The 16,462-nt window shown below is 37.6% G+C and overlaps 3 protein-coding genes across 4 annotated transcripts; 1 reads left to right on the plus strand and 2 right to left on the minus strand.

The window, feature by feature from the left end:
* Positions 1–1,439: 1,439 nt before the first annotated feature.
* On the minus strand, positions 1,440–3,026 carry LOC106441716 (probable xyloglucan galactosyltransferase GT19). The gene has a single exon (XM_022694675.2). The coding sequence runs from the start codon at positions 2,941–2,943 to the stop codon at positions 1,630–1,632; it is 1,314 nt and encodes a 437-aa protein (XP_022550396.2). The 5' UTR covers positions 2,944–3,026; the 3' UTR covers positions 1,440–1,629.
* Positions 3,027–3,707: 681 nt separating this feature from the next.
* Positions 3,708–6,781, minus strand: LOC106405623 (probable trehalose-phosphate phosphatase G). Of its 2 annotated transcripts, none has more exons than XM_022694676.2 (9): positions 6,551–6,781; positions 5,793–5,862; positions 5,290–5,683; positions 5,065–5,205; positions 4,907–4,978; positions 4,688–4,813; positions 4,372–4,608; positions 4,053–4,286; positions 3,708–3,965 (listed from the first exon to the last, which is right to left on the minus strand). In XM_022694676.2, exons 3-9 carry the CDS (start codon positions 5,542–5,544, stop codon positions 3,903–3,905), a joined length of 1,128 nt encoding a protein of 375 aa, XP_022550397.2. In that variant the 5' UTR covers positions 5,545–5,683; positions 5,793–5,862; positions 6,551–6,781; the 3' UTR covers positions 3,708–3,902. The 2 variants fall into 2 exon arrangements, with proteins under 2 accessions (XP_022550397.2, XP_022550398.2); XM_022694677.2 differs by having other exon boundaries at positions 6,534–6,771.
* A 6,896-nt stretch (positions 6,782–13,677) lies between these two features.
* On the plus strand, positions 13,678–14,881 carry LOC125579791. Its single transcript, XM_048743639.1, has 3 exons — positions 13,678–13,961; positions 14,298–14,417; positions 14,533–14,881. Exons 1-3 carry the CDS (start codon positions 13,678–13,680, stop codon positions 14,879–14,881), a joined length of 753 nt encoding a protein of 250 aa, XP_048599596.1.
* The last annotated feature ends 1,581 nt before the right edge of the window (positions 14,882–16,462 follow it).

The following is a 16,462-nucleotide window of genomic DNA, read 5'->3' on the forward strand; positions in this document are numbered from 1 at the left end:
TCTTAAACCAGATCTCGAGAAGTGACCGATTCCCCAATTTAGATCCAGATCTACTACTGCAAAAAGCTAAGGTGAGGACTTGGTTTTGAACTTGCCTCATGTTGAGTAACCAATGGGACTTAGTCTTTTGTTAATCAGATCTAGGACTTGTGTGTATGTGTGATGTGATATGTGATTGACCTTCTTGTTTAAATGATAGTATGTGTGAAGTGATGAAGTCATAGGCATGTTAGGGTGGTCAAGAAAGTGATGATAAGATGTTGAGACGTGATGTGAATGATAAGTGAATGATGTTAAGGATAAGTATGAGTTAAGGGATCATATAGAGTCTAGAGGGAGTACGTGGGGTAGTAGTTCTACGCTAGGCATCCATAGGACCTGTGGTGGAATCCACAAGAATATGGAGGCACCCATAGGAGCTGTGGTGGAATCCACAAGAATATGGAGGCACCCATAGGAGTAGAAGTCTAGCGAGAGCTACCCACGGAGAAAGAGAAGATGAGCCAACCGCGAGAGGCGGGATATAAAAATGTGCATTGTAGAGTCTTTAGCTCATGGTCGGGCATTTGGGTTTTTGTACAATAGATCTTATTAGCTCATGACTTGTGATTGCTTGCTCTTCCTGAGTTGAGATCGTGGGTTCCTGGAACCTGTCCTCACTGAGTATTCCGTACTCACCCCTCTTCTTACAGGTATGGTCGAGAGGGAGCGGTAGTAGATGTTCGTATGGTGCAAGTGTTTTCTCGAAGCTTTTTTTTATGACTCTTTTCTTTTAAACATTTTCCTTAAGTTTTCATTTGACATTCAGTCTTTAGTTGAGTTCGGATTTATGTAAGACTATTTGAATTTTAATAAGAGTTTTGGACGAAAAGAATTAGGTTATGGTATTTGATGAGGATCATCGGGCCAGGCCGTTACAAATACTTTTACAAGAGTCAATATTGAGGGATTTCGGCATCATAGTGTAAGAAGGATTCATACCTTCATGGACTATGCGGAGAATATGATGTTTATGTAATTGTCTGTTCATGGCTTTCCACATATGACTTGTGACTCTCTCTTTTTTTTTTATCTTTGATTTCAATAAATGTAATTTACTGTGCATTCGGTTTTTAGTTTAAATATCAGATTGCCAATTATACGTTCTCGATTTCAACTCTTATAATTGGCTACTATTTGTTTATAGAAGTGTAATTGTTTGTATTCAATGACCAAGCGAAAGCATAAAAAAGGTACGGGAAGTGGAAGCAGACTCCAGATACAGAGGATTAGTTTAAGTCATCAACCTTCCTTCCTTGTCTTCACAGATGACTTTTCATGTCTTCATGTATAGACCAGAGATTTTTTTTTTAATGGCTTTTAACACTACTCTGACTTAAACGATCTTATGAAATTCAATTCATATACCAGTGTAGTCTGGACAAAAACACACTCCAAACTGTCCCCCAAAACAGAGTATATCATACTATATATTACCAGCCAAAACACACATTTTGAATCCAACTTACAAAATACTATATAGTTGAGATTAATGCAAAATTCTCTCATCATGAACAACTATAGTTACAAGAGATCAAACAAACAACAACATGATAATAAATACCTGTTTTAAATGTGTCGCAAGTAAAATCAACCCCTAGAACTGATCTTCTGCAGAACTCCATCAATAGCGATATCAACAGCATCTTTCTTATTCATCAACCCCATCGAAGCACCATGTCTTCTATACATAACTCTAGGCATCATCTCAATCACTCTCTCCCTCATCCTCGCCACTTCCTCTTTCGGTATACTCATCAACACATCCGCGATCCTCACCCCCCTGAACACAACATCTTCCTTCGCAATCGTCACCGAGAACTCCGAGAACTCTTCCTCCGGCAAATGCCACCCGTACTGCATTTTCGCCGTCTGGTCTTCGAAGAACACCGGGATGCAGCCGGCGATGATCCCGTCGAACGTCGCCTTGCGAGTCGGAGTGTCTCCCGGCGGCTGCAAGCAGAAGGAAGACTGCAACATCGGTCTCATGAACCGAATCGGGTCGTGCTCGCAGATCCCGTTAGAGCAGTCCACGAAGTCGCAAGTCTTGATCTTTTCCGACGAGGTCTCCGGTTCCGTTTCGGTCACGTTGGTACATTCTAGCCGGATGCTCCGGCGGATATTCGGGGTGGAGGAGGTTCCTCCCCCGCCTGCGAATAGCATGAGGGACGTTCTCCGCGAACGACGCACTCTCCGGATCCAAGACTCTAAAAACGGCAAGCTGTGCGGGTGAAACGACGTCGGGTAAGGAACCGCTTGCTCTTGCCACGGCCAGAAACGCGATTCGAGAGTTAACGCCGTTAAGTTGAAAAACTCGGGCCGTTCGAGGAAGGAAGTTCCCCAGATCGGAGGGTCAACGGTCAACGGCTGGGAGAAGTCCCAAGCGGGCCGGGCCATGACGAGGAAATGGTCGTGGCCCGAGCGGCGAGACCAGATCTCGGGGGAGTCCTGCGTCAGGAACGAGAGAAGATCCGACCCGTGATCCGCGCTGGAGTTCACGTCGGATCCGTAGAGGTAGCGGAGAGAGTCGATGCCGGCGTAGTAAGGGAGGTAGACGGCGGAGGCGAGATTCGGGTCGGGCGTGAGACACGGGTACTCGAGGATCCGACGGTGGAAAATGAGTTCGAGGAGAAGCGGGTCGGTTCGGTACCAGCTTCGGGTGCGGGTATGGGTCTTCGGGCCGAGGCCGTGGTTGGCTAAGTAAGGGCAGAGATCGTCGGTGTGTGGGTAGTGGTTGCAAGTTGAGAGAAGATCGAGATTGAATCGTGAAGGGAGTGTACGGATGTGGATCCAACGGCCGGTGCATTCCGAATCGACGGTTGAGATTTGCTGAGAAACGGTAAGCTCGATGAAGAAGAAGAAGAAAAAGATAGTCAATGTCGTGACGGTGGATGTGGAAGCCATAGTTATGGAGTTTTGTCGGAGTGAGTGTGGTGGTTTGTTTCTTTTTATGTTCTCTCTCTTGATTAATGGTAGGAAATGTTTATGCTAATTTACAATAAGTACTTATATGCTCGAGAATTGTTTAAGTTGGCCCCTTGTTATTTATGACGAGTAAGAAAACCCATGACGGACTCATAATTTTGTCACGATTTTGGTTAATTTGGGAGTAGTAACTGAAGATTAGATCTATTTTGGTTAAGAACATAAAGTAATTTAGTGATATCTAGAGACGAATCTAACGGTGCTTGTGCACTTTTGAAGACAATAAAATCGGATGGCGTGAGCGGGGAAAATGGGTTATGTGTGGGTTCAATAACTGAATTTTAATTCCTTTTTTGGTCACAGTTGAATTTCGATTCCTAAAATAAGAAAAACAAATAAATAGGCAAAATTGGGTTTAAATGGTGGTGATTTGAACGAACCGAATAGAATTTTATGAGATTCAAGGTGGGTTACAGTTAAACTGATTCAGTAATGTTGCCTTCCCTCCAAAACAAAGCACAGACCAATGAGAATTGGTTCTGCAGCTGAAAAAACTATATAGCCTCACTTATCTTCTTATATACTTAGGATTGATGATACTACTAAAGTATTGTCTAGACTCTCTTCGTTTTTGTAAAGGATTTAGTTCTCTTTAGCCTCAGTTTTCTTTTAAACTTTAATCAGAAATCTGAATCAGAAGATTCTATGAACTGAGGATGTACCATTTTAGACAGATTTCCCCCTTAAGAAACTTATGAAATGAATAATGAAAAAGTTTTAATCGTAATACATTTTAATTGATGGATAATATGGAAAAATGATAAATTAAAATATAAATGCCGAAACTGTTAAAAACAGAAACTAGAAAGTGAAAAAAAAAAAAAAAAAAAAACAAGCAGAGCGTTGGATGAAGCTCTTATGATACTCCTACACAATCATCAAATACTTGTGGAGTCTTCCATCTTTCTCCATTTCACCAAAGTCTTGAGAAACTTCTTCACCTACAACACCATTTTACACCACAACCATTACATTTACATATATAACATATGTAATGATAAAAGACTAGATTATTATGTAATTTGCACCTCTGAGGGGTCTCGAAGAGAGTAGAACGCATTGCTTTCTTTAGGCACGGACGATACCAATATTCCAAATCCTTGCTCCTTCTCCCTTAGTACCTTGAATGCATCCTCATCAGTCTTGTCATCTCCGATAAATATTGGGAGGAAGTCATCATCGTTGCTTAATCCGAGAGATTCCAACAGAAACTCCACGGCTTTCCCTTTGTTCCACTCAATCACAGGACGAACTTCTAAAACCTAATCATATTAACAAAACACAAGTAGTTAACCAACTATGTTTGTGTGAATTTAGAGTGATGTTACGTTCATTGAAAGTAAGTACCTTTCTCCCGTGAGTTAGACGCAGACGAGGGTATTGCTTCAGGTGGTCATGAACGCGTTGAGCAACGACTAGCCAGTCTTCCTTATCAACGTTACGGTAATGAACAGAGGCGCAGAACTTGTGGTTCTCTACTTTTGCACCTTTGATACTTTTAGTTAGCTCAACGAGATTTTTATAAACCTCTTCGATGACCGGTATGAACTCTTTAGCTGGCTGAAAGAGGTTTACCTCCTCACCCTATTAAAAAAAAGTAACAAAAAGATTAGAAGAGTTCGTTTGATAATATAAATTTGAGACAAGGTACAATGAATTGTACCTGTTGGTCAGTGGATTTTATACAGTTGGCGTCTTCAGGTGACCCATTAACATTTGCAGGAGTCATTATGTCCATGCCATGACTACCCGCGTAATAGAGTTCGGTTAGTCCTACCAATTCGTAAACCTGACACATGAGCAAAGTCCAAACTGTGTTAGCGTTTTTAACTTTTGGTTAGATTGCGACGATACAGTTTAATGGATGGTTTAAGACTCTCACCTTGTCACGGCTTCTACCACTAATAATTGCTGTTGGGAAGTACTTGGCCACGTCTTTAACAGCAGCACGCATCTATGAGAGATAGAGAGAGTCAACTTGTTAGCCTTTTGTGTTTCAGACCAGAAAGCATCATAATAATAAAATGTTCTTGTTCTTACCGCATCAGACATGATGGCACGATCAGGGTCATCGACTATTGGGGAAAGAGTTCCATCATAGTCTAGAAACACAGCTATCTTCTTGTCCTTAGCTTGAGCTGCAATGTGCCCAAAAGAGGTAATCGCTGAAGGATACTTGAGCTGTCCATATTACAAGAGGGAAAGTGGTAAGGACTGAGAACACAACAGAGAAATCAAACCATGAGATATTATATTATGTTTTACCATCCAAGCCCGTTGAGCAAAGTCATCTTCAGGAGCAATCTCGATGTTGAAGTCCTTGACGAGCCTCTTACGTGGTGGGGAAGAGGAAATCATTGCTTCTAACCAACCATTGGATCTAACATCGTCGAGCTTAGGGATCTTCTTCCTCAAACTCATGAATCTACCTGAAGGGAAGGATGGTCCGAGTCTTGATTTGCTTACTGGTGTAGTAGGCTCAGAGAGAACAGGGGAAGTCTTGTTTATGTTAATATCCATCCAACTCCAAATCAAAATGCTTTCAAGTAAGAAAATTCGATGGGGACTCTTTTTATCCGACTGTTTTGTCAATGAAAAACCACTTCTTTAATGTTTTCTTGTCACTGCTTGTTGGTGAACGGTCCATTAAAAGTGAACACTGAAGTTGATTACACACAAAAAAAACAATATTCAGAAAAGGTTGAAAACTTTTTGTAATAATATTCATAAGTTTCTTGAAAACTAGAAAGCTTTTCTTTTCGCATTACCTTATCATCTCTAAGGCTTTTACTACAGGTAATACACTGTTAGGTTGATCTTGAGCTTCAACTACAAAACCTGCATAGTATATACAGAGTAAATCAGAATGCAAGTTTCTACTAAATTTAATGTAACAGGACAGCGCAAAATCGTAAAGTTTCTTTCTCTTTATCACAAAGTCTCAAGAGAAAGAAACTTTGAAAAAATAAACACAAGAAAGCAGAACATAACAAAGTCAACAAGAAAGTTATGTTCTTTTTTGTTTGTATTAACTCTTCCTCTTGTTTTTTTACCTAATCATCTTAATGGTTGTTTAATGGCATTATTAGAGAAAAGGAGCCACTGATATTGACAAGTACCAGAAGTTTACAACCGAAATTCTATATGACAGCCAATACTATCATTATTATTAAGAGCTACCGACAAAAAAAAAACTCATAGCTTCTTTTCTCTCACTCCAAACTGTTCAAAAGAACGCGTATATACTAACCAAACGAACAATTCCAAACTAGTCTCTAAAGTCAAAATCATATTCACTATTTTATCAAAAGAGGTAAATAAAAATCCACAGATAGACAATTCAATTTCAGCCGTAAGTAACATTCAAAAGATGTGAATTAAACGGTTTTACAGAAACCAATGGTGTAACGATACGAAAGAACAGAGACATGTTCAAACAAAGAGGGAATCAAATGTTCGATCAAAAAAAAAAAAACACAAGAGATCCAGAAATCTCATAAACAATAAACCTGAAATAGGGTCGAACCTAATTCAAACGAGCTGGAAAGAACAAAGCAGCAGCGCCAAGAAGAAGGGAGGAGAATGTAGATTTTCTCTCCTTTTGGAAAGAGAATCTTAGAGAGATCGGGGAAGGAGATTTTATTTGTTTCCTTCTTTACGAAAACCCTGAAATTTGCAGGGGGAATATACTGAAAATCCCGAGTTTTAGGGAAAGAGAGATGAGAGAGGAGAAGGAGAGAAAAAGAAGGAGACGGGGGGCTTTGGTATTTATAGAGTTCGTGAGAGAACAATAACAGGTCCAGTTTCCTCAAAGAGACAGAGCAGAGACGTGGTTAACAAGGTTATTAACCTCTTGTGAATACCGAAAACACCCCTACGTGTATTATTTGTTTACAAATCTGCCATTAAGACCATGTTAAGTTTCTTATTAGCTTCCCTGAATAAAAAAAACTATTTGCATTAGTTTATGATTAACGAGTTCGTCATTAGGCAGATTCTGGGGTGGAATCTTTGATTTATTCAATGTTCACATTTCAAAAAAATTAGTAATGTTTGTGCAATGCATTAACATTTGATATTATGGCGGTGATTCCACAGTCCACACCTTGTTATTATAGAAATGTATTTTTCTTCCTTGACCAAATGAATTGGTCGTTGATTTGGGTGATAAACGGCATTACTCACCCGTGTAAATTACCATGTTTAATGGTTTCTACAATTCTCCACTTCTACGAAAAATAAAATTTTACTAGTGTATACTAGTATTTCGAAACTGCAGGGAAAGAAATAAAGAAAAGCATTTTTGGATTTTACCAGGAAAAAAAAAACATTTATGGAGGAAGATAGAAATAATTTAATAAACCGTGTTGACTAATGAGAAAGTTACTACCTACAATAAATTTGGGAGAGAAAAAGAAAAACTAAGGCGGACGTTAGTTTGTTACCCAAAAGGAGCTGGTTCGTGAATAGACACGGTGGTTACGAGTCTAGAGAGTTGAATAAGCGTAGGCGCCATGTGTTAAATCTGAGATTGTGACGCAACCACGTGTTAGTTGGGCCTTCATGGGCCCATATAAATAAACTGTCAAGTTCCGGTGTCATTTTTCGGCATATTTATCTGATTTATCATTGCCTTTTCGTGCCAAATTAAGATGTGTATAATACACACAACACATTTATGTATTCTAGTTGAATCCAAACAGCTGTGATTTTATTTTTTTCTGTAGAAATATTGTGTAATTTTTTTGGTTTTAGCTCTAGATTTTTAATTTTTTAAAATTTTAAATTTGAGCTGCATGAATTTGTCTCAGCAAAACAATTATAAAGATATGAATTTAAAGAAATGTCGTGAACTTAAAAAAAGTGCTGTAAACTTAAAAAAAATACAAATCAAAATTGGCGTAGATTTAGAACTGTGGATATAATTGTGACGGTGAAAAATACAACAGTAGCCAAATCACACCCAACATCAAGTATACTTGTAATGAGAATGACATAATGATGTGGATGCTGAGGTTAAATGTGTTAGTAAGTTAGTAAATTAGGTTTATTAGAGTTTAACTTAAAGATGTTAGTTGATGAAGAGTTAAAAATCACGGGACCCATAAATAACTAAAGGACCAATAGAAGTTTGGTATGTGAAGTGGGTCCAGGTACTGAATACACGGCTGGGATTTGCTCTTCGTGATCACTTTATTGGTGGTGGTGGAGCTTACATATAGTAATTTTCACTTTTCATGCATTATGGTAGCTGAATGAATATAATTATTTTCCCATTAATTGAGAGCATAGTAAAAGAATTTCTTCAGATTCGAAGTAACTATAAAATAAAACATAAATTACAGGGAAGAAGGAATGATTTTGTGTATATTTTTCCTTATTAAATTAATAAATAAAATGAAAAAGAGAAAGGTAAAAGATTGAAATTAAAGAGAAAAGAAAACAAAAAGAAACAGCTAGATTTAGTTTTGTCATAGGAAGAGGTTCACCACGTGTATCCTACGCTGCATCTATGACGATTGACGGCCACAACCATATGCTGACGCCATGATGACACAGCTGAAAATGACAAATACACATACCTTCTCGCGTATTTGACAGATCGATAAATCTCACACCTTCCCGAGTCGCCATTTACTGGAAGAATTTTATAAATAAGAACAGCTGAAAACAAATCATACTGTGTTTATTGAGCAAAAAAAAAAAAAATTATACTGTGTATCGAGAATCAACAATCTAAGCAGATGATGGAAGTACATAATCAATCCCCTGTATATTAATCGAAAATCATTAAAAAAAATTAATCTCAAATTTATACTAATTAAAAAAACATTCTATTTAGATGTCACTTAATTAGTATGTTAATTTAGTTTACATGGTAGCTTAAAAAAAATGTTGGTCCAAATCAATTACTAAAGAACATTATATTACCCTAAAATATAAGAAATATGTATTTTTTAAAAAAATAAAAGCTACAAAATTACCTAATATGATTAACATATATATGACAATTAATGACTATGAATAATAAAGATTTGATAACAATTTTTGCATCTTTCTTCATTTTTATTTAATTTTATATTATTAAAAATTAAATAATCACATTAACCATATAATAAAATAATTCGATTTTTCTTATATGTTATATTTTGAATGACTTTAAATTACAAAAATGAAGAAACCTTATATGTTATATTTTAATTTTTTTTAAAAACAACTTTAAATTATAAAAATGAAAAAACCTTGTATGTTATATTTGTCTTATATGTTAGATTTTTTCTTATATGTTATACTTTGAATTTTTGAAACGATTTTAAATTACAAAAATGTAAGTTTTCCCTAAGCATACGACTAAAAACATTAAAATGATGTGTATCAGTTCGATGGTTGATCTGAAACCTTTCAAAACCGTATGGAAAATAAAAGTCAAAATAATTCAACTATAGAAACAATACTGTTAATTTTTTTCAAGAATATGTTCGGTGGAAAAAAAAAAGGTTTTGTGTCACAATTTGTTTAATGTCTAATCTGATCAACCCCATGATATATTAATTTATAGTTTAGTTCTACAATTTTTAATAAAAATTGATCCGGTCTATCAGAAAAAAATTATATAATAACAATAAAAATATTATATATGTATAAATAAAATGATCAAATATAAAAAAATGATCGATAATATATACAAATAAATTTACCATGCGGTATTATTCAAATACGAAAGTAAAATGAACGTTGTAAGAATATAAGATATTTGTATTAATACTACAATTTAAGAAACATCCACAGGTATGTGCGGGTGCATTATTTACACATTCGGTTAGTGCATTTGCTAGATTCAATGTATCTGACTATACAACAGTTCTCATATATATATTGGATTAATATTTTTATCATTTCCTTAGACTCCGGTCCTTCCAACATTGCAATGTAAACCGGCGACATACCAATGTAAACATGCGGTTGAAAAGACATCCTCTGTTTTAGCCTTTATAATTTATTAGTATTATTGTACAGAGGGAAACAGCCTGTAGTTACCTTTATTCTTTGTTGGTATCGTTTGTACTTGGTCTGGCAAATCATAATATAATAGTTATACATAAAGAAATACTGATTCAATAATGAAAAATCATATGTGCCGACCACTAACTATAAGCTCAATTTGTCAACGTACACATGTTATCAAAGTGATAATGATAAGACAACGTTTTATGATACATATAGTGTTATAAGTCACCTGCTTATGTGTCTCCACGTATCCTAATGCAAACATATACATGCAACTATGCAAGCGTATCTCGTATATATGTTGTCCCAAATTTTGTTTTTCATTATGATATCTTGCATTACATGATCCGACTAGTAAAATACGCTATATACATTATATATTGCCATATTGGCTTAGTATTTTAATTATCTCTTCTTTTTAAAGGGAAAATTACATATTTACCACTTTCATGCTACCACTTTTCATTTTTACCACTACTAAAAGAATATTTTCAAAAATACATTCTTCATTAAACGACAAAAGACTTTTATGTCCATGTTCTTTATATATATAATAAATAAATATTTAAATAAATAAAAATCTAAAAAATAAAAAATAAATTTTTTAATTTTTTTCCGAATTATACTATTTCGAAATTCAAACCCTAAACCCTAAAACTTAATTCTAAACCTTAAACCATCAATCCTAAACATTATATTTTTTTAAATACGAACCCTAAACCATCAATCCTAAACCCTATTTTTTTTGAAATAAACCCTAAACCCTGAAACATCAACTCTAAACTCTAAACCCTGAACCTTCAACACTAAAACCTAAAACATCAACTCTAAACCCTAAAATTCAACTCTAAACCCTAAACCATCGACAATAAATCCTAAACTATCAACACTAAACCCTAAACCCTAAAAAATAAAGCCTAAACCCTAAAAAGTAAACTCTAAACCCTAAACCCTAAAAAATTAACCCTAAACCCTAAACCTTCAACTCTAAACCCTAAACCCTAAACCTTCAACTCTAAACCCTAAACCCTAAACCCTAAAACCCTAGAGTTGATGTTTTAGAGTTTAGATTTGAAGGTTTAGGGTTTTAGGGTTTAGGGTTCGAATTTCAGAAAAAATATAAGGTTTAGGGTTTAGGATTTACGTTTAGGGTTTAAAGTTGATGTTTTAGGGTTTTGATTTGAAGGTTTAGGGTTTAGGGTTTAGAGTTAATGTTTCGGGATTTAGGGTTTAGAGTTGATGTTTCATGGTTTAGGGTTTAGAGTTGATGATTTATGGTTTAAAGTTGATGTTTTAAGTTTAGATTTAGGGTTTAGGGTTTACGTTTAGGGTTTAGAGTTGATGTTTTAGGGTTTAGATTTGAAGTTTTCGGGTTTAGGGTTTAGAGTTGATGTTTCGGGGTTTAGGGTTTAGAGTTTGATGTTTCATGGTTTAGGGTTTAGAGTTGGTGATTTAGGGTTTAGAATTGATGTTTTAAGTTTAGATTAGTTAACATATATTTTTTTTTGTCAAATGTAATCAAAAGGTTATAAATCTCTTTTACCCTTCATTAAAGACGAGGGTAAAAGTGGTTAGTGTAAACATGAAAAAGTGGTACTTTGAAAATGATATTTTTTTTGCAATTTCCCCTTTTTAATTCGGTCCTTCCGATATTGCAATGTAAATCGGCTAGCATATGTATAACTAATGGGCTAAAACCCAAAAACAATGCCTGGCCGGATGTGTATTTTTTCTTTCCAGTCCTATACCGGATAATGATCTCATCGACTCTCTCACAGCATCCTTGGAAGCAGCATATAAGGAAGAGGAGTTATTTTGGCGACAGCGAAGCAGGATCCAGTGGCTCCACAGTGGAGATAGAAACACCAGCTTCTTTCATGCGGCTACAAGAGGTCGCCGAGCTTTAAACAAATTTGCAGTCATTGAAAACTCTAGAGGCAGAGCTGTATATAAAGAGGAGAAGATAGTTAACTGCATCACATAGTACTATTCGCGCATATTCTCAACCCAAATGTCTGATTCCTCTCAGGCGGTCTCTGATGGGATAACTCCCTTAGTTACCGAAGAGATGAATCAAACATTAGTGGCGCCTCCCTCTACCATTGAAATCAAGGAAGCCTTATTCTCAATCAATCCGGATAAGGCTCCGGGACCGGACGGATTCTCAGCCAGTTTTTACCAATCATTTTGGGATATTATTGGAGCGGATATAGTGGCTGACATCAAGTCTTTCTTCTCTTCTGGTGAGTTAGACTCATGGCAAAACGAAACGCACGTTCGACTTATTCCAAAGGTCACGGGACAGAGGAAAGTCGTGGATTATCGCCCGATCGCCTTTGCAACACCCACTACAAGATTATTGCTAAGGTACTAACCCGTAGACTTCAACCACTGGTCCTGGAGTTAATCTCTGTCCATCAGTCGGCATTTGTCAAAGGTCGTTTGATCTCGGATAATGTTCTCATAACACATGAGATTCTCCATTATCTTCAACATTCCGAGGCTCGGGTCAGATGTGGGATGGCGATAAAGACTGATATGAGCAAAGCGTATGATCGGATTGAATGGGAGTTCCTTCGAAACGTTCTTGTCCGATTTGGGTTCCATGAGCTTTGGATATCATGGATCATGACATGTGTCACTTCCGTTTCCTATTCTTACCTGATCAATGGTGCAGCTCAAGGAAGGGTCGCTCCTTCTAGAGGAATTCGGCAGGGCGACCCCCTTTCCCTGTACCTCTTCATTCTCTGCACGGAAGTCTTATCTGGGCTGTGTAAAAGAGCTCAGATAAGAGGGGATGTAGTCGGTGTCAAAGTGGCACGCAACTGCCCCGCCATAAACCATCTACTGTTTGCAGACGATACAATATTTTTCAGCAGAACGGATCCTCATAGCTGCACAGCGCTGGTGACGATCTTGAAGAAGTATGAGGAGGCATCGGGACTGTTCATTAATCTAGAGAAATCGGCGATAACATTCTCAGCTAAAACACCGGCATCAACAAAAAGAAGAGTTCGGGAGTAGTTGTATATCCTCAATGAGGGAGGTTTGGGGAAGTACTTGGGTTTACCGGAACATTTTGGTCGGAAGAAACACAATATTTTTGCCTCTTTGGTGGATCACATTAGACAGAGAGCACATAGCTGGACGTTCAGGTTCCTTTCGGGAGCAGGGAAGATGATCCTTCTTAAGTCGGTACTGGCGGCAATGCCGACATATGCTATGTCGTGCTTCAAACTTCCCATGTCGCTCTGTAAACAGCTACAATCTATTCTCACGAGGTTCTGGTGGGACGCTTCTCCGAAAGCTAAAAAGATCTGTTGGGTTTCATGGCGAACTTTGACCAAACCTATGAGCGCGGGTGGCCTTGGGTTTCGGGAAATTGCCCAGTTCAATGATGCGATGTTGGCTAAACTGTCATGGAGAATTATCAAGGATCCAAAGTCGCTCCTGGCTACAACTCTGATGGGAAAGTATTGTGTTCATTCCTCTTTTCTAAAGGTCCAGTAACCGTCATGTGCCTCTCATGGGTGGTGAGGCCTGCTACTGGGAAGGGACCTGCTACTAAAAGGCCTTCGTTGGGCTCTAGGATCGGGTATTGAGGCTGGGGTATGGGCAGAGCCCTGGCTGTCAACATCGGAACCGATGGCTCCAATGGGGCCTCCAACTGAAGCGACCCAATCATGGAGGGTAAGTGACATCCTCAAACCAGGAACAAATGAGTGGGACACGGACATAATCCGTAGTACTTTGCCTCAGTATGAGGAGATGATTCGCAAGCTCATTCTGAGCTCGTCCCATTTGAGAGATGAAAGGGTCTGGATGTTTAATGCATCGGGGGAGTATTCAACTAAATCAGGTTATGCGGTGGCCAAACTCAATAATGGAGAGACGGATACTCAATCTTTTAACTGGAAGAAGAGTATATGGCAAGTGGCTACGTCCCCGAAGATAAACCACTTCATGTGGAAAGCAAACAGTGGGGCGGTCCCAGTTGGCTCTGCTCTATAGGCGAGAGGAATCGCGACGAACCCCGTGTGCAAGAGATGTGGAGAACGTGAAACGGAAGTACATGTTCTCCTACAATGCCCTTTCGCGATGAGAGTTTGGGAACTGGTTCCTTGTTTATTCAAACCGATCGCACAGAACATCAATTCTGTTGCTTCTCTGCTTACTCAGTGTCAACGGATGATTTCACTACCACCGATAGGTCTAGGAAGCACACAACTGTACCCTTGAATCCTGTGGCTCCTCTGGATTAACAGGAACCAGCTTGTGTTTGAAAACAAACTCTTCTCAGAGGAAAGCACAGTCCTTAAAGCTGTACGTGATGCTAAAGCTTGGAAGGCGGCTCAGACATTTGTCTTAAAGCCTTCTTTACCACAGTATGTGGGCGATCCAACACCTTCACCTGCTGTTAACTCATGTATTTGGTCTGTTTTTTTCTGATGCAGCATGGGATCAAGCAACATGAAACTATGGACTTGGATGGCAACTCAGGGACTCTGATAATTCCATTGCAGAATCCTCCTCATCGCACCGGCGCTTTGTTCCTTCAGCTCTTGTGGCAGAAGCTTTGGCGGTTAAAGCTGCAGTTACAGCTGCAGTCTCTTCCCATGTTAGCAGCCTCACTGTTAACTCCAACTCTAAGAACCTTATTTTGCTCTTGAAGACTCAATGTCAAGATGTGGCTCTGCGAGGAGTGCTACACGACATTCATGTTATGTGTCGCTCTTTCGTATCTATCTCGTTTAAGTTTATCCCGCGTTTAGCAAATGTTCAAGCTGATTCCTTAGCTAATGCAGCTTTACTTTCTTTGTCTTTTGCTGCATCTGATGTTGTAGACTGATACTCTGTTCTCTTAATCAATCCGTATTTGCTAAAAAAAAAGAATGCCCTTTAAAAAAAAAAATGTAAATCGGCGACATACCAATGTAAACATGCGGTTGAAAAGATAAACCACAGTCACTTACTTTCTTCTCTCTTTTAGTCTTATTACTATTTAGGAAAACAGCCTGTGCCGACCCTGAGATTTAAGGGGCTGTAGGTAATTTTTTAAAAAATTTAGCGAATTTCTTTTTTTTTTTTGTAAATTTTGGGGCCCAAAAAAAATTCTCGGATTTTTTGCTATGTAATTTTTTCCAAAAATTTTAGGAACCTAAGACCAATATTTCGTTAGGCATTGCCTAGGACCGGTCCTGATTTTCAGGGTAATTTCGTAACAAAATATGCATATATCTACCATAAAGTATATATTCATAATCCTAAGCACAATCCTTATAAACCGTGTTGCAAAGGTCCTGCTAGATCAGTACAATAAAAAACACAAGCTAAACCTTTAGTTGGTTTTAACCAGTGGGGTTGTCTGTTCCTTGTGCATCAGGTTTCTAAATTTTTTTGTAGTCGTCTGAGTTCCTTCGTAGATTAGCAGTGTTAGAATTTTGAAAAACTACAAGAGTGGCTGAGTTCCTTGTGCATCAGGCTATTCAGCAGGACCGACCCAGAGATTTAAGGGGCTGTAGGCAATTTTAAAAAAAAATGAGCGAAATTTTTTTTTTTTGTAAATTTTGGGGCACAAAAAAAATTTCTCAGGTTTTTTGCTATGTAATTTTTTCCAAAAATTTTAGGAACCTAAGACCAATGTTTCGTTAGGCTTTGCCTAGGACCGGTCCTGATTTTCAGGGTAATTTCATAACAAAATATGCATATATCTACCATAAAGTATATATTCATAATCCTAAGCACAATACTTATAAATCGTGTTGCAAAAGTCCTGCTAGATCAGTACAATAAAAAACACAAGCTAAACCATTAGTCGGTTTTAACCGGTAGGGTTGTCTGTTCCTTGTGCATCAGGTTTCTAAATTTTTTTTGTAGTCGTCTGAGTTCCTTCGTAGATTAGCAGTGTTAGAATTTTGAAAAACTACAAGAGTGGAATAGGTTTTGAGGGATGTTTTTTTTTTCATGTAGCTTGTGGTAACTTAGAGAGACTCAGCTATGCAACTTAGACAGTTTCATCGCAATCGGGGGTATAGAGTGTTGTTTTGTTCGTTTTTGTTTAGTCTTCTACTTTTTTCAGTGTTTGCAGTGTTTTTTTAATATTTTTTTTTGCTACTAATTTTCATTATAATTTTCGTCAAAAACACATAACTGTAATATATTTTTATATATTTACCAAAAAAGTATTCTCCATTGCATGATTACAATTTTCAGCAGGGCCGGCCCTGAGATTTTTGCTACTATGGTATTCTGCATTACATGATGACAATTTTCAGCAGAGCCGGCCCTGAGATTGAAGGCTGTAGGCGATTTTTAAAAAATTTCGTTTTTTTTTGTAAATTTGGGGGTCCAAAAAAAATTATGGGGACTTTTTTCTATGTAATTTTTTCCAAAATTTTTAAGGGCCTAAGACCAATTTTTCGTTAGGCTT

The sequence above is a fragment of the Brassica napus genome, chromosome C1, assembly GCF_020379485.1.
Source record: "Brassica napus cultivar Da-Ae chromosome C1, Da-Ae, whole genome shotgun sequence".
In the NCBI taxonomy this organism is placed as follows: Eukaryota; Viridiplantae; Streptophyta; class Magnoliopsida; order Brassicales; family Brassicaceae; genus Brassica; species Brassica napus.